This window comes from Ricinus communis, chromosome 8 (assembly GCF_019578655.1).
Source record: "Ricinus communis isolate WT05 ecotype wild-type chromosome 8, ASM1957865v1, whole genome shotgun sequence".
NCBI lineage: Eukaryota > Viridiplantae > Streptophyta > Magnoliopsida > Malpighiales > Euphorbiaceae > Ricinus > Ricinus communis.
This window is the reverse complement of record NC_063263.1, coordinates 12,920,628-12,939,417: the sequence shown is the minus strand read 5'-3', so window position 1 is coordinate 12,939,417 and position 18,790 is coordinate 12,920,628. Positions and strand designations below refer to the sequence as shown.

The following is an 18,790-nucleotide window of genomic DNA, read 5'->3' as shown; positions in this document are numbered from 1 at the left end:
TATCTTTTAGGTAGGGATGTTCATGAATCGTGTTGATCGGTTTAGAAGTTATATATTAATTCAAACCATTTTAGTCAGATTGTATTTATTTAAAACTGAATCTAATACTTAAAATTAAAAAATCAATAAATTTAGGTTTATTGATTTTTAATCGCATTCAATTTTAAAAATCTAATTTGAAAATTAAAATTAAAATTTGTATAAAAATCAAAACACATTAAAAAAAATTACATGTAATTTGTCACGATCCGATCCGTAGGCCCGTGACTGGCACTAGGGAATGGGTAGGCGTAAGGCCACCGAATCTCGTAATAAGCCTAACACTCACTGACTTAAACAAATCTCATCTCAATTAATGTTACTAATGCTACAATTTATCGAAACCATTAAATTTTACACAATTAATTTTGGTCTGCCAGAAGAATTTAGCGAGATACTAAACTCAGAAAATTTACAACTGATATAACTATTATTTCTACTGCGAAAAATCTAAGAATTTACGAATTTACATACCAAATTAAATACACCACCTGATGATGAAGGAGTCGGGTTACTAGATAAGAGTCGTGGGAAGATAACAATCACAAATCTAAAAAACAGTAAATTGAGACTCTCAGTCTCGAGAGTGAGTTAAAATCATATATCTAAAAATATTTGTATATACTTCGATCATACATTTATTTAATTTGAAATAAACATAAGTCGTGTAAAAACATACGTGTCATGCCATGCGTAAACAAAAAATAATAATTTTCATACACTATGGGACGGAGTACTCCAGTAGAACCCTAATCGGAATACAAACATCTCGTTCAATCTCAATACTGACATCTCGACTAATCTCAACTCTAACATCCTGACTAATCTCATGCCAATAGGATTGGCGCCCAGAGAGTAAAGCTCGACCAGGGACCTTAACTCCAGTCTGGTCACTTAATTATCACTCTCAACCTTAGTCTTTCGGCTCTCTTAATCCAATAATACTGGCGCCCAGAGGGCAAAACTCGACCAGGGACCTTACCTCCAGTCTAGTCACTTAGGTTTCCAAATAAGCCAGCGCCCAGAGAGCAATGCTCGACCAGGGACCTTTACTCCGGCATCCACACTTTACTAAGTCCAGAGAGCGATGCTCGACCAGAGCAAGTCCTAATTTTCCTTTTTAAATTTACCAATTCACCCTTTTACCATCACTCTTCTACTTATACCGGAAACACTCATCAAACTAATATTCTACTGCCGTCCCATTCCGAGTCAACACAAAATCAATAAAAATCGCAATGCGGAAAATAAAACATATATAAACAGCACATAATCAAATAGTCAAAATATTAATAATTTAATCAAAGATATCATATATATGAATAATAATTAAATCAATAATTAAATTTGTAATAAAATAATCACAATAGTAAATCAAGATTTATGCATGACATGTGCATAACCGATATATGACTTTAACTCACAACTTTGGCGACCTCCTAATTCTGCTCCGGTGCCTCGGTTGGAGCGAGCCGAACAGACGGATTATCTAATCACAGAAAATAATTTATCAATAATGCTGAACAATTTATAATTGACCCTAGGTCTAGATTGCTAAGACCGACTGTCTAAATCTCGACTCGGGTAAATTTTACCGAAAATTCGGTAGAACTTTCCCTAAAACACAGGCATTTACCCCCTATAAAACGGGTCCAGGACCTGCCAAAAAACACTACAAATATCCAACAATTCATATAACAGGAGTTGGGTCCCTAAGACTTCACTATTTTCCGACTCCACCACACAGCACAAAAATCACGACCACGACAGACAGTCCGACAAACAATTATTTTTTACTCACAAATATCATCTAATACTCAACACAATTCAATAAGCATAAATTAAATCAAGGAATTCTTAAATCAATGGGCCATAGAAAATTACCGAGACGCTTGATCGCTGGTTGACTCGCCTCCAGCCACCAGAGTCTGATTGACGATCCGAACACACCATGACGCGCTGATGACGATCCTTACTTCCAATTTTCCGATCCGACCCCCGATCATCCGGAGAGATTAACGGACGATCTCAGCCGTCAATTTGCAAACAGAGCCCGATCACTACGAAACCGGTGCCATTGCGAAGCTTGAGCTGAAGAGAGTCGGGATACGTCCTCCGATCGTCCATCCTCCGCCGGAGCTCACCGAAAAATGCCGCTGCCCCATACTTTCTCTCTCCACCGGATCTTCCATCTCTGGCCACCATTCACGTCGCCGTTGCCGCCAAAAGGAAGCTCTCGTCGAGAGGAGTCGATCGCCACCCGAAATGGCCTCCGGTACGCCCTTCAGCGATTTCGTCAGCTCTCGTCGTTAAACGCGCCGCTCCGTCGGCGTTCGCGCCACCACCGACGCCCGTAGTGTCCGCCTCCTTCTTCTTCTTTCGCTTCCTCTCTCTCTCTCCCTGATTCCTTTTCTTCTTTCTTTCCTTCCAATATCGATATTAGGCCCCTGAACTTTTCCTTCTTACAATTTAGTTCCTCAACTTTTTTAATTACTTACAATTTTATCTTGCAGAATTTTCAATTAATTCCTAAACTTTTCTTTATCCTTTCAATTAAGCCCCCAACTATTTAATTTGGGCCAAATTAGAATTATAGAAAATACATAATTACATATATACATTTGCTTTTAAATGTAAAATTACTAAAAAAGCCCTTACCGACATATTTAATTACAAAAAAGACCAAACATACAAATTTTCATTAAACTCCCATATTACTAAAATTATACTTTTTATTCTTATTCCAAAATAAATCTCTAATTAGTCCTAACACAATTAAATTAAATAACCGATCTATTAAATATTTTTCAACTTAAAATTAAATACCACTAGCTAATTAAAATACCAATTTCTCCAAGAAATTTCTTTTATAAGAACATTCTTTATAAATTCTTCCATAATTCTCCAATATATAATTTTATTTTTATATATGTACATTTGGTAAAAATTTGAATAACCAAAATATAATTTATTTCTCAAATAATTTACTTAATTAATTTCTTAAAGATCCAACTAATTGGGTATAGAAAAATAACTCATTTATTTGTCTAACATTAAAATTTCACTTAATTCATTCCAATTTAAACCAAATAAAAATAAAATAAAATAAATTTAAATAAAAATTTATTTATTAATCATTATTAATATTATCTTTATTAAAGAAAAATTCCGGGTATTACATAATTACATAGTCGGATTAGATGAATAAATATAGTTAAATAAATAAAATTTAAAATTTGATATTACTTTTTAATGAAGAAAAGTAAAACTAAAATAACAATTCTAAGGATTTAAGAGAAAAAATGGTAAAATAAAATAAAATATTATTATTAAAATATTTATAGTTATAAAAATTATATAATATTAAAATGACGTAATTTTATATAAATTATATATTATATATTAATTTTAATTTTTAGTTTTATATCATACTAAATTGGATTTTACTATAATTTTTAAGTTTAAAATCGAATCCAATTCACTTTTATTTGGTTTTAGATATTTTCAAACCATTTCAAATTCAGTATAATTTAAATCTAATAAATTAATTTCGATTTTAATAAGAATTTTTGAATTGATGAGGTTATTGGTTTGGTTGAAAATTCCTATTTTTAAGTATATCTTTAGTATTTTTTTTAATAAAATTTTATAAGAAAATATATAAAATAAAAACTGAAATCATAATAATACAAATTTTAAATATATTTTTCGGATATTTTATAGGGTATACTTTAGATATTTTTTTGACAAAATTTTATAAAAAAAAAATCATATAAGTTTTTTTATAAAAACATAAAAATTAATTTTTAAAAATAAATCACAAAAAGATTGTATTTTACTGCAGAACATTTTTTCAAAAAATTGGTGGACGTAAAAATTAAAAGTTTATTCAAACAATTAGTAATACTTAATTTTAGTTGATAAAGATGCGGTCAAAGCATTGAAAGCAACCATCATTTCAAATGCTATCCTGCCGCATTGAGGCTATCAGCTAGGCACAGTCGCTATAAACCTATCGTTTCTGCATTATTTACGGCCGTAACACAAATTACCCAACATTTATTCATATAATTATTATCCATAATAAATTTAAAATTTGTAAGCATGTCAAGTTTTTATGTTGATTATTTTACATTCCATATATTTTGAACGATTATTATTATTATTTTAATTATAAAATTAAATTTATAGATATAATTTAATTAAATTTTTAATATGAGTTATTTTTATAGGATTAAAATGAGTGTTTAATTAGAAATGTAACTTAATAATCAATAAATTAATAGAACGAACCATAAAATTATATATAATTTTGAATTTTATTTATCAAAAATAGTATATATGTCTAAATAAAAATTATATGTGTCAAAAATTAAGTACACGTGTCAAACAAATTTAAAATTTCAAAAATCAATATATATATAGATTATTTGATATTATAAAAATAAATAAATTTGATATTTATTATAAATAATTTATATAATCAATAGATAAAACGTAATTACTGTAAAAAAAAATTTATTTATGTTATCTTTAATTGATAAAAAAGCAATGTATTATTTTATTGAAAGAAGATTCTCATCCGACTGTTGTGATTATGATAGTAGCATTTTATGACTCCAATTCTATTGCTCTGAAAAATTTGTAGAGGATATATATCTCAATTGTGAATTGCATATGTTACCCCTTTTGCACGTCCAAATTTACTCCAAAAACTACTTGTACCTGAGTTATAAATTGGGTCATGGGCTCAGTTTATTTTGGGCCTTCAAACATAGTCCCTATTGAATTGGTCCGGCCCAAAATTTATTTGGGCACACGTTTGTTTTCTTCTAGGACTCGCAAAAAAGAAAACATTTAATTACCATTTCCCCCTTTATTTATGTTTAACATAATGTTTTTTTCTTATCCAATATATAATATGTTTGTCTTGTAATTCAGTTTACTTTATTTTGTGAATAGCTTCTCTTTAAACTAAACCAGTAAAACAAATAAAATCGAGCATGTGAAGTCTACTTTAACATTTTTCCTATTGTTTTTCTTTTTTAAAAAAAAGAAAACACTTAAACACTTGTGTTCTTTTTAATTATAAAATCATTTATAGTCAAAATTCCAAATTTTTAAAATATTATAATTGAAATTTTACTTTATATTGTAGAAGAAGTAGTTATTTTTTTTTAATTAATAAATTAACATGTTGTTTATTAGATAAGAAATCATTATATGATAAGCAATTTACTATATAAGCGTAAATTTATAAAACACTGAGAGTTAAATATTAAACATACAATTTGAGTAGAATAAGAGAAAATAAATAATAAATATCTGAAATGTTTGAAACTAAAATTAAAAAATTAATTTCATTGGTAAATTTACTAATTAATATTTTTATCAACTTTCTCCAAATCAAATTATAATTTTTGATTTTTAAGATAATAGGATATTTTTATTTAAAAATAAATTATTTACTATTTAATCATTATTTAAAGTAATATTATTTTTTATGGTTAGAAATAATTATCTAATATTAATTTCAATTATAGTACAATTTTAGCATAACAAGGAATGTTAAAGTATAAATATCTAAAATCGTCAAAATAAAGAGAATTATAACGCTTAATACAATATTTATTCCTTCTCGTGGAGTATAGTAATTAAAGAAAAGAATATTTTTGTTACAATTCATATTTTAATTTTAAATATAATTATTTTTAAATTTTAATTTATTATTAATCAATATATGAGCATATTATAACACGATACAAATTTATATAACGAAGGAATTATTTTATGAAATATGTTTATAAAAAAAAAGTAGATGTATAAATTATTAGAGTAGAAATAAATAAATAAAGTAATGATTTTATTTAATGAGAATTTAATATTCATGACAAGTCCATTGGTAAAGTATGACGAAAGAACCTTTATATAGGTTGAACAGAGAGACCCCTTAGCCTGGCCTACCAACAAAAATAACTGTCTTTTCTCTCCCAGAAAAACGGCTTTAACATCGTGACAACGTGACACTCCTTTTTTCCTATCTTTTATACTATTAACATTATTTAAAAAAATGCACAGGCAAATTTAATTTTTAAGAAAAACCCTTTTGCATTTGCTCCATTAAAAAGAGTGATCAATTTAAAAAATTTATTAACTAATATTATTTTAAATTTTAATAAAGAATAAAAAAATTTATTGTAATTTAGTAATTAAAAAACAATAATTTTATGAGTGGTTGTATTTTTGCAATTTATAAATAAAAGTTCTAAAATAAAATAGAGTTTTAATTGTAAAGCAAATAAAAGTTATTTAATCTTATTCATAATAAAATAAGAAACATTTAAAATTATATAAATATTAGTTATCAGTGGAACAGGATAATGCTCACTCCAAACAAACTCATACATTATTTTTACCGTTGAAAAAGTTTTAGAAGTTTGGAGTAAATAGAGGTTGCATTTTAGGATATTATTACTATATAAATTAAATAATATAATAAGTGGGATGGCTGAAGCATCCAAGTTTATTAAAAAAAAGTCTTAATTGATATTTTTATAATCATGAACTAATTTAATCATTTGCTTATAAGTACCATTTAATTTGTTAAATGAGATCTTGTTTATAATTAAATCCTTTTATAAGTACAATTTAATTTATTTAGAAAATTATTTAGTTGTGATGCTATCAACTTTTTAAAAAAAACATAAAACAAGATAAAGAGAGAAAAGAAGTATTGAGGTGAATTATAATATAAAAGAGATTTATTCTTAAATGGAGATATAAACTTTCTTTACTTTTCTGTCGTATAATGGGTAACCAAAACAACCATAAAATTAATTAAACACTTATAATCTTTAAAACTAATATATAAAAACGGTATCGTACATCATTAATTAAATTTAAATTTAAAAATATATAGATAAGATAATAAAAAAATTATAATTTATTTAAGATTTTGAATTCGATTTTTAGTCACGCAGTCAAAACATTTTAGAAAAGATTTAACAAAATGGGGAATGATTCTATCCTAACACATTTTTGGATTAGTTAAATAATTATAGATATTAAATAGAAAAAATTAAAAAGAAAAACACGAAGGTAAAATTGTACGTATGCTACCAGGTAGAAAGTGCCAAAGTGCTTCAATTGTTGCACGCATAGGCTGAAGAAATTATTAGCCATGCTTTCTCTCACAAACCACAATCAATAGTTGTACACTTGTACTATATCAATTCATCAAGAATGTAATCAATTACTGTACAGAAAAAATCTAAGTGTTAAAATAATCTGATTTTCTTTTTCTCCCATTTCAATAATTATTTATATCTTGTACTGCTTCTAAGATTTTTCTGTTTGATGCTGGGACTAAAGAAAGACTGAAAGAGTTTGTTTCAGGATTCATTTGAGCACTTGGAACTCATGGTGCTTGCTTCTGCGGTGGCTGGCTGTGTTCTATTGCTCAGATAAAGTTCCTCACTTCTTCTTTCTTTCTTTTTTAATCACATATGAAATCAGTACAAATTCTATGAACCGTGAATATGAACTAGAAGCAAAAAAGATAGACCCAAAAACCCAAAACCAAAACTTGTCACGCCAATCAAACACCACCATCACCATCATCAACAGCAAGAGACTGGAACAAATAACAGGAGAAGTACAAGAGGCAGCAGATAATTAACTAGAAATGATCAGGCGTGAGGACTGGATTCATGATGATGATGTGTAGTAATAACAATGATGATGAGACAAGGAGGTTTAGGTGGTTCAAGATGTCAAGACTGCGGAAACCAAGCCAAGAAAGATTGTGTTTATATGAGGTGCAGAACTTGTTGTAAAAGTAAAGGATTTCACTGCCAAACACACGTCAAAAGCACTTGGGTTCCTGCTTATAGAAGGCAACAGAGGCTTCAAAATGTTTCTTCAATTCAACTTCAACAACAGCACCCTCAAGATCAACTACACAACCCTAAAAGACTCCGAGAAAATCCTGCTACAGGTATAGATCTATTCAATATTTTGAGAAACTGGTGAGAAAGATTTTCAAGAAACATCCATACTTATATATAGTAACCCTAGCTTGCAGCTTTTCTTTTCCTTTTTCTTTTCTATTATATATACTGCTTGAGGGTGTAATTCTGACAAGAAAAAAAAAAAACTAACATCTATAGAAAAGGATGAACTTTTTTGCTCTTTTTCTTTGTTGAAGCTAAGATCTTGTTTCTGATGATGACAGTACTGTTCTTGAACTTTTCTTTCTGTCTTTCTTTAGAGAATTTTCCTGCTGAAGTGAACTCTTTAGCTACATTTCGCTGCCTTAGAGTGAGCTCTATTGATGAAGGAGATGATCAGTTTGCATATCAGACAAGTATGAGTATAGGAGGCCATGTTTTTAAGGGTATTCTTTATGATCAAGGTCCTACTTACACCATTGGAGAAAGCTCCACTACCCAGATTCAAGAACCTAATCTTGCAAATGCTGCTGCCCTAACTAGTACTACTTTAGCTCCAACCTCTTCAGTTGATGCGGATTCACTTCCTCCTTCTTACCCTTTTCCCTTTAATGCTTTCATGTCCGGTACGCAACTTTTCTTGCACCCAAAATCTTAGGGCAAAAGAAGGAAAAAGAAAGATGTTTTGTTTTATATTGTCTATTTGATTCTATTTTATTAGGAGGCCTATCTCCCCCTTTATCATATCACCAACATTGCTATGTATCTGCATTACTGGTGCCATTTAAATGAACTGCTAGAGATGAATAAGAGGGAGATGACCATGTTCATTGTTCAGATTTCAGCTATATTTATTATTTAGTGCACAATTATATAATCTTGTCTATTGATATTATATTATTTGATTAACTGAAATGTTTATATGCTAGCTACACTTAGGATTTTCAGTTTGTCTTCTTGTTTACTTTCTTTATTTGTTTATATTCTGTTCTGGGTTCAGCCTTATGTTTCTTCCATTATTGTTTATGAACTTCGAAGCTGCTTTTTTTCCTGTTTACCCGTTTCTTTGCCGGCTTGAAGCCGACTATTGAGATCATATCCTCTTGTATATTAATAGACAAATTAGTTACCAAGATCTTAGAGATAGTCTTTTACATGTTTATTAATTGTTATATTTCACCAATGCATGTGCATCAGACCCAAAAAATTCATGCATTGCAGCCATATCTAGTTAAATAATACGATACCATCCATGCTTATGTACCGGCTAGTCGAAAAGATGGAAATGATCACTGCATCTCAGAGCCTCTTATTCATTATTTTTGCTCTATATTTTCACAAATTTACCATATCGTACACCATTGGTTTGTTTGTTTTGATTTATTGTGTACACGTCTTAGCAAGTTCTTGTGTGCCTAACATCTCAAAGTAATATATATATATTTGAGTGAAGCTGCACTTTTATACATAAAATTTAATCAAGTGGTAAGCTTCGGGGAATCACCCTATATAACTATAAAGCACAAGCTAAACCCTTAGGTTACATACTTTAATTAAGATTTAAACAGAAAGAGATTAGGTGGGCATCTTGTGAGATTTTTGAGATAATGACTTTCTTTACTTACAAAGCACTATATAATTAGTTTCCATGCTCATATATATATATATATATATACATGCTAAAGAGACGATCATACCAACTATAGGCAAAAAAATTGATACCCTCATCAATGACCCAACTACTCGAATATATCTTGTATTACTCAGAGGGAAAAACTTTGCTACAAAAGTCACAGTAAATAATATTTAGTATTGGTTGCATCTACAATTGCCTTCTTAAAGAAACTCATTGAGTGGATTCTCACTTAGAGTTAGCTAGATAGCTTTCCTAATGTAGTTATAGAAAAAGATGGTTCTTCACATGTAAAGAAATGACTTCTCATTGAAGATATGCTGCAAATTGGATTGCAAAAAAAAAAAAAAAAGAAAAACAATCAAAAGAATATTGATCAAGCTAAGTGGGTAAATTGTCATGTACAAATATATGATCAATAAATCCACATGCAAGTGCAAGTGTTCTAATATATATATATGTGTGTGTGTGTGTGTGTGTGTGTGTGTGTGTGTGTATTTGTCAAACTATAGGAAATGGGTGACCTGCTCAAAGACACCCCCAAATAGGAGAATGCTGTTCTTTTGTCCTTTCTCTTTTTACTCAACAGGAGGATGCTATTAGTGATTTACTGATGTTGACCTTACATCTCTTAACTATTACTAGCTTTCTACATTGAAGATATGTTTATATAAAAATCAAATTTGTTTATATTGAATTCCCTCTTTCCCTTTTCTTGATTTGCTGCTAAATCACATATACATTAGGTTATCAGTTTTCAGAAGGTATATGTTGAGGGGAAAAAAGGGTTTTCAACCATGTGAATTATTTAAGCTTGTACTACTACCAAATTGTTTGTCCGTACATATTTAGACCTAATTAATAATTGGAGGATCATATTGCAAGTGTCGAGAGAACAAACATATAATAATGAGGTTTACTTTGTTCATGTTATTCTCTGTGATAAAACTTTAGTAATTAAGTCATAGAAAAAGTAATATTGTTAATAAAAAGTATGCTTTTGATGCTTTGGCTACAATATGGTGCAATATTTTGTGAATACCATTAATTATATACTATGAGCACTAGCTAGATAGACATGCCAAAATCAGCTTTTCAAAGAAGTTAAAATAACTAAACAGCCTCCAACTAGCCAGTGTGTGAGTGAGAAATACTCGATCATGTTATTATATTAGTTCAGGCATGGAGAAAAGGAAAAAAGAAAAAAACCTGATGTTTCTTTAATCATGCATGAATGTGAATCTAATTCGTCATTGTTCTTAACAAAGCATATATACATATAGTTATTCCTTTCAATTGCAGGGATGTCTTGCAACATATATATATATATATACCCAATGGGCATTTATAGAAACTTATGAATCTCTTCTATAAATGACCTTATAAATGTGATTCTCATAGCAAGTGCTACATTATATATTTGCCTCAATAATATGGTATTACTTTTACATGCATGAACTAACCCTCTTGCAGTTTTTGAAACTTTGAATTGAAATTTGTGAATGCAGTTTCATAAAGATTACGTGTTATAATTTCTTTTGGTATGCATTTTTTTTTTTATTATCTAAGTGTAAAATACTCGAATTAAGTATTATTCGATGGTTCAATGTAATATATAAAAAGTAGCCAATAATATACACCTTTCTATATACACAGAATATGTTTGCATGCATTTTAATTCTTTAATCATTTAATAAGGATTATTCTTGTTTGTTTCAAATATTCATATAGTCGCTAATATTGACTTTGAAATTATTTACAATGACTAAACACAATTATCTCTCAATATATATTTTGCTTTGGGAAATTCTTATTTAGTCTAGCTATGTTCTTATTTACATATGAAACTGTGTATTTATTAGTATTAAATAATTAAATATATATTAATTATTTTGTGAAATATTCATATACAAGTGTATTTATTTATATGTATCTAAATAGAGATTTATGCGCATATGCTATGTAGTTGTTGTCGTTGTTCTTATTTACATATCAATTCATTAATTTGTTTTATGCTACTTACTCCTAAGAATTCATCATCTTAGAGATGAAAATAATTATGTAATTGGTGCTTTATTTGTTTATAAATCCACTTAAATAGCTTATTGCAGTTTAGTGATTTGGATTACAGTGATATGTCTGAAGAGTAGTATTAGTTAACTGTTTATTCTGATAAGTTTTTTAGCATATTTAATTTATAAATTTTGTCTATATATATATAATATAACATAATATATAATCGACTAAATTAATTTTGTGTTGACTATAAAATCCAATTCACAAACTTAATTCTGTGTAATGACTGCGGATATGGAGATTTCGAAAATTGCTACCAAGTAATTATGCAGTGAGAAGTAAATCTCAAAGGCTTTTATCAAAATCATATTAATTAATAATAATGCATTTCTTAGGATAATATGGGTTTCCATTTAATAATGAATATTGAGTTAGGAAAATATTTAAAATCAATTATTCTATGTGATATATAATCATTAGTTGATGTGACTCGCACGTATTGAATGTATTTATAGGTGATATTGATAGAAAGTTTTACTTCAGAATTCAGGACGCAATAAGCCTCTGAACTAAGCAAACAATCCTTACAAAAGGATTTCTTTTTATCAATTGGTTGTGGTAATGGCTTTCCATCAATTTGAGCACTGAAAATAGAAAACATCCACATTGAATTAAGAGATAATAAAGAGAAAAAAAAATTCAATACAAATGTAACTTGATAGTTCAAATTCAACTATAATAGCAATAAACTCACTTATTAAGTTAATTGAATTTTAGAACAAAAATTTAAATATGATATTTAAAATGGGTTGATATATGTGTCAAGTTGAGTAACGTCTCAAATTTAAATATCGCTCTTTTTATTTATAATTCAGTAAAAGAAATTATAAATATATAATAAATTTTGACTTTTTAATGAATGGTGGATGTGGATATTTTAAGCATATTACTTGTTAAAAATTATTCAAAATGAGATTACATTATTAATTTTGCAAAAAGAAAAAAAAAAATGAAAAGAAATCTTCAATATGATTTTTATATAGAAAACATCTATTTGATACAACCTCATATACAGGCCCATTATCTTAACTAAACATAATGCAATCAGTCCTTTCACAGTACAAAACCCTTAATATGGGCCTTAATTAATTATTTGGTCTTAGTGCCAACCTTATCTTATCTGTCCCCTCCAATTATTTTCAGCGAGATGGGCCTACGCCTAATTATACTAAACGGGCCTCAGATTAAAAGTCCAAGTAACAAACTGGATAGAGAGCCCACTAAGAATTTTGGCGCGAATCGCCATCACTCCATTTCCCGCCAAACCACCAAAGCAGAAAAAAAAAGAAAACTGAATCCCTAATTCCCTCCCTCCATTCACCAAAAGTTTTCCGTCTCCTCTCACTTCCAGTCTTTGCAGCTATGGCTTCCGATTCTTTCAACAACGGTAAATCTCATTCTTTCCCTCTCTGTCTCTTTTGTCTTTCATCTATACGCACGCGTGTATCAATCAAATCTTACAGTAGAAAAGACTTATGAATTGAATTAACCTCCAAACAGGTCCTTCATCACCAGATGATTCATTCTCAAGTCCAATCGGCAACACATTCTCATCTCCAGCTACACGTGGAAACACGCGCAGAAGCAGATCTTCTGCTTCTGCCTATGCGACTCCACCTCCTCCACAATCCCGCTTTCCTGCTTCAGAATCAACTCCAACTCCCCGCAGATCCAATGGCCACCATGCTGCCACGTCAACTCCATCTTCCATGTCAGAAGGGGTACCACCTTCCTCCGAAGGAGGCGATGACATGGAAGACGCCACCCCTACGTTTGTTTGGGGTACTAATATTAGTGTGCAGGATGTGAAGGGCAAAATACAAATGTTTTTGAAGCATTTCAGGGATTTGAATAAAAGTCAAAGTCAAGGGGCTGAGGTGTTTGAAGAAGGGAAGTATATGAAGGGGATAAATAGAGTGTTGGAAATTGAAGGAGAATGGCTTGATGTTGATGGGCATGATGTGTTTGATTATGATTCTGATTTGTATAATAAAATGGTTAGGTATCCACTTGAGGTTTTGGCTATTTTTGATATCGTTTTGATGGATATTGTTAGTTTGATTAATCCTTTGTTCGACAAGCATGTTCAAGTCAGGATTTTTGATCTCAAGACTTCTACTACTATGAGAAATCTTAACCCTTCTGGTAAATTATCTTTTCTTTGGTCTGTCCTATGGCTTTTCATGTTTCTTTATTTGATTGCTGTAACATTTTTCTTTCTATTTGAACTGGAAGTTCTGATAGATTGTTGTGGAAATTGATTAGATATCGAGAAGATGGTTTCGCTCAAAGGAATGATAATTCGATGCAGTTCTATAATACCAGAGATCAGGGAAGCAATATTTAGATGCCTTGTATGTGGCTACTTATCAGACCCTATTGTTGTGGATAGAGGTAACTGCAGCAACCTGTTAGTTTTGCATGCGTTGTTTTCTGTGGTGTTAAACTGCTTTATGATTACTGATATCAGGAAGGATAAATGAACCTACAAATTGCTCGAAGGAAGAGTGCCTTGCTAGAAACTCTATGACATTGCTTCATAATCGGTGCAGGTAATAACTATTTTTGCTTGATTTGCTAAGCTTAATAGTCTCTGTCCTGTTTCAATTTTGGGACTTGAAACTCACAATTCGTTTACTTCAAGATTCTCATTCTTTTGTAATGTATGTATGCTCTAGGTATGCACTTTTAATAGCTATACTAGTATTTCAGTAAACAATTTTATGCTACTAATTCTATGCAGTCCAAAGAACTTTTCTAAACCTTCCACAGCTTGCCACATAACATTAAGGCTTAGATAACACCCGAAGGTGGATAGAACCCCAAAATTAATTTCAATTGGACAGATGAGGTCATGACCAATGTTACACCTGGTTGGAGAAGAGGAAGCAAATCTATGACTGTCTATTAATATAATAAGACCAACTCTATTCAGTTTTACAGGATTTAAATTTGAGTAGTTGGGTTTCCTGGTACTGTTGGAATATAATTCATAACTAACTGGTTCAAAATTTTAGATTCGCTGATAAGCAGATTGTGAGGCTCCAGGAGACACCTGATGAGATTCCTGAAGGAGGAACACCACACACGGTGAGCTTGTTGTTGCATGACAAGCTGGTAGATACTGGAAAGCCTGGTGATAGAGTTGAGGTGAGACCAGAATAGATCGTATTTTATATAAGAAGGTTAGAAACTTCTGCTTCTCCTATTAATGAATTTCTGTTTTCTCTATAGGTCACTGGGATTTATAGAGCTATGAGTGTCAGAGTCGGACCCACACAGAGAACTGTAAAATCATTATTCAAGGCATGTATAGATCTTTTTGACATTATATGAGTTGAATTCTATCCAGACATGAATATAATGGTCTTTTCCTTTTGCTTGCAGACTTACATTGACTGTCTTCATATAAAGAAAACTGACAAGTCAAGAATGACGACGGAAAATCCTATGGAAATTGATGATGGCTTGCATAGAACAGAGGACGATGTCCAATTTGATGAAGCTAAGGCATGTTTGTCAATATTTTTCTCTTCTGGAAAGAACTTGTGTTACTGTTGTCTGCTTGGATCATATTCTTGTTTGAACCTGCAGATAAAGCAATTGAAGGAGCTCTCTGAACAGCCTGATATTTACGACAGACTAACAAAGTCTCTGGCACCAAACATTTGGGAGCTTGATGATGTGAAGAGAGGCCTTCTCTGCCAGGTATTTGTATGAGTTTGGAAAAATCTGCCTGTGATGATTCTTCATTAAGTAACATTGTAGTTGATTGCCCGAAATGCAGCTCTTTGGTGGAAATGCTGTGAAGTTGCCATCTGGTGCTAGCTTCCGAGGGGATATCAACATCCTTCTTGTTGGTGATCCTGGAACCAGTAAGTCCCAGCTGCTCCAATACATACACAAATTATCTCCCCGTGGCATCTATACTAGCGGAAGAGGAAGTTCTGCTGTTGGCTTGACTGCCTATGTCAGCAAAGATCCTGAGACAGGGGAAACGGTATTAACTATATGTTATGATTCTTATATTCTCTATTTATCCAAGTGGCTCTTGCATGCAAGCAAACTTTTGGGAGATATTGATACTTATCATATACTTGTATTAGGTTCTGGAGAGTGGAGCACTTGTCCTGAGTGACCGAGGAATCTGTTGTATTGATGAATTTGACAAAATGTCTGAAAATGCAAGGAGCATGTTGCATGAGGTTAGTTGTCTTTTTCTTTCTCGGTGTTATGCTGGCCGCTTTTGTTTGTTTATGCACACAAAATTCTTCATTAACTGGTATATAATTTTTTTTTGCATAAATGTTGAAAATGAGAATCTCAAAGAACATTTACTTATTTTTCTGCTAGTTATTTATGTTTGAGATTATTTTCCTATTTATATATTAGGGTTTCATAAAAAGTTTTGCCCACGAAAGATCTGAATTAATGGTTTCTGACTACATAATAGGATACTTGCATTCACTTCCGACATGGATTAGACATGGTCTATGTAGCATTACAAAGTGTTATACTTCTTATAATGGGAGTGTCTAATTTCATCTTAATTCTTCCAGGTGATGGAACAGCAAACTATTTCTATTGCAAAGGCTGGAATTATTGCTTCCCTTAATGCTAGAACTTCAGTATTAGCTTGTGCAAATCCTATTGGTTCGCGCTATAATCCTAGGTTGTCTGTAATTGACAACATACACCTTCCTCCTTCCTTGTTGTCCAGGTAAGAGATAATATCCGATTGCTATGCAACTGGGGCAGTTAACAGTTTTTTCTTCTAGCTAAATGATTACAGCCTTGCGTTTATGCATCTGGTTTGAGTGTAATATATGACGAGAAAATATGTTGCGAATTTCTAATTTGGAAATGAAGGCATTCTTCATTTCAGCTACAAGTCAGTGCATATTGGCTAAGGAATAACTTTCAAATATATGTTAATGGTAAAATGAATCTGATCATGGATGCTTTCTCAGGTTTGACCTAATATACTTAATTCTTGACAAGGCTGACGAACAAACGGACAGGCACCTTGCCAAGCATATTGTTTCGTTACACTTTGAGAATCCTGAGGTCTGATAAACTATGGAAAACCTTTTTTGAGAACCAGTATTAGTTATTTGCCAACTTCAGTGATTTCACTTCAAATCTTGTCTATTTACAGAGTGCTCAACACAATGTCTTAGACATTGCTACATTAACTGCATACTTGAGTTATGCTCGTAAGCATATTCACCCAAAGTTATCTGATGAAGCTGCTGAAGAGTTGACTCGTGGATATGTTGAGATGAGGAGAAGAGGGAACTTTCCCGGCAGTAGCAAAAAGGTGTGATATTATAATATACTTTTCATACTTATTTCTCATGCAATCTTGTTAGATAAAAATAAATACATTTAATAACCTTTTAGCCATTTGTTCTTGCATATCCATGTTTTTGGTGTTCTTTTGTTTATTTAACACATTATAGTGCCATTTCATTCACTCAAATTTCTGTTGACCATGACTGTTTTTTCATCAGTATCATCTCCTTCCTATGATTCTCAAGTCATTTATATTTTTCTTGTCTAGATTGGCACAACCGCGTCCTTGTCCCTTTTCCAAGATGATCAAATTAACAGTTATTTTTTGAAGGTTAAAGATACAAATATATGCAACTTTTTCTGAATTACCCATCTTTCTTATCCTGTTTAGGTAATAACTGCAACACCTAGGCAGATAGAAAGTCTGATACGCCTGAGTGAAGCTCTGGCTCGAATACGTTTCTCAGAATGGGTTAGTATATTACTCCTTTGTCTGTCAGCAGTACTTGTTTCATTAGGAATACAATTTCAGAAATTTTAGCTTCCTTTGTTCTCTGGTACATGCAGGTTGAGAAGCATGATGTGATTGAGGCATTTCGACTTCTGGAAGTGGCAATGCAACAGTCAGCAACGGATCATTCCACAGGTAACTCTCTAATGCTCATCCCTTAATTTTTCTGACTTCATTTACCTGGCCATACAAGCAGGATTATAACGTAATGATGCCTTCTCTATTCTCCTTTATACAGGAACTATTGATATGGATCTCATCACAACTGGAGTTTCGGCAAGTGAAAGGATGAGAAGAGAGAATCTTGTATCAGCAACCCGCAACATTATTATGGAGAAGTTGCAACTTGGGGGACCTTCAATGCGCTTGCTGGAGGTAAAATTGATCTGATATATTTAAAAAGAAAAAAAAGATGAATGCTAGTTAATTTCAGCCACAACTGACACTTGGACATACTTCTTTTTGATCTTGTAGATACTGGAAGAACTGAAGAAGCAGAACACTAGCAACGAAGTTCATCTTCAAGATGTAAGTATTTAGTTATCTCTCTCACACACACCAACATACTTGAAGAAGATAATGCTGACCCTGATGACATGTATTTTGTTAATTTACCTTTTTCTTTTTTTTTGGGGTTCAGCTGAGGAATGCAGTTGCAAATCTAGCAAGTGAAGGGTTTGTAGTTGTGCATGGCGACAGTGTAAAAAGGATATAGTTGGTTAGAGAATCAAATCTTAGTGTACGATTAGCAAGTATTGCTAAGCCATGTATGTATCATTTGTTATATGATGATTGTAAAGCCTTTTCGAGCTTTTTCTTTTTAAATTTTGTTGGGTTAAATTTATGAAATTAAAGGGAAGCTGTTTTTGCTTCCATGTATGAAAGTGTCACATGACCATGAACCTTGATGGTACAGTTACAGCAGTGTTGATTAGGCAGCCTGGCTAGGTGAGCCTGCAAATGGATGAGGTAAATCCTATATATGTACAAGGGATAGACTTTAGGCGTTGATAATGATGAGCTTCACGTGGATCTTGATGATCAGAATATTCTTGAACTCTAGGCTTGTTAACATGGCTGAATTGCTTTTTTGTTTTTCTCTAAAAAGAAAAAAGAGAACATGGCTAAGGAAATGCTTCCAGTCCGCATCACTCTGGTCTTATGGAAGCTTAGCGAAACATAAATTTTGAAATTTTATACCGAACCTTCCAAATAACCCAATAAATCATTTGATTAGTAATCTTTAGGTTAGATGGCATTCCTCGTAAGAAATTGGCAATGTTAAAT

The 18,790-nt window shown here is 31.4% G+C and overlaps 2 protein-coding genes and 1 long non-coding RNA gene across 4 annotated transcripts; 2 read left to right on the top strand and 1 right to left on the bottom strand.

Moving 5' to 3' along the window:
* Positions 1–1,335: 1,335 nt before the first annotated feature.
* Positions 1,336–1,968, bottom strand: LOC125370864. Its single transcript, XR_007217015.1, has 2 exons — positions 1,924–1,968; positions 1,336–1,528 (listed from the first exon to the last, which is right to left on the bottom strand). It is a non-coding gene; the product is annotated as an uncharacterized LOC125370864 (long non-coding RNA).
* A 5,181-nt stretch (positions 1,969–7,149) lies between these two features.
* Positions 7,150–8,825, top strand: LOC8284344 (protein SHI RELATED SEQUENCE 1). The gene is made up of 2 exons (XM_002512921.4): positions 7,150–8,035; positions 8,309–8,825. The coding sequence occupies exons 1-2, from the start codon at positions 7,774–7,776 to the stop codon at positions 8,644–8,646; spliced, it is 600 nt and encodes a 199-aa protein (XP_002512967.1). The 5' UTR covers positions 7,150–7,773; the 3' UTR covers positions 8,647–8,825.
* A 4,120-nt stretch (positions 8,826–12,945) lies between these two features.
* LOC8284343 (DNA replication licensing factor MCM4) lies at positions 12,946–18,560 on the top strand. Of its 2 annotated transcripts, XM_015715206.3 has the most exons (18): positions 12,946–13,084; positions 13,198–13,842; positions 13,963–14,091; positions 14,168–14,249; positions 14,715–14,847; positions 14,932–15,003; positions 15,085–15,207; positions 15,292–15,405; positions 15,485–15,697; positions 15,804–15,902; positions 16,257–16,417; positions 16,668–16,764; positions 16,856–17,017; positions 17,384–17,464; positions 17,560–17,638; positions 17,742–17,878; positions 17,978–18,031; positions 18,144–18,560. In XM_015715206.3, exons 1-18 carry the CDS (start codon positions 13,060–13,062, stop codon positions 18,216–18,218), a joined length of 2,481 nt encoding a protein of 826 aa, XP_015570692.2. In that variant the 5' UTR covers positions 12,946–13,059; the 3' UTR covers positions 18,219–18,560. The 2 variants fall into 2 exon arrangements, with proteins under 2 accessions (XP_015570692.2, XP_025012061.2); XM_025156293.2 differs by having other exon boundaries at positions 15,085–15,405.
* Positions 18,561–18,790: the final 230 nt, after the last annotated feature.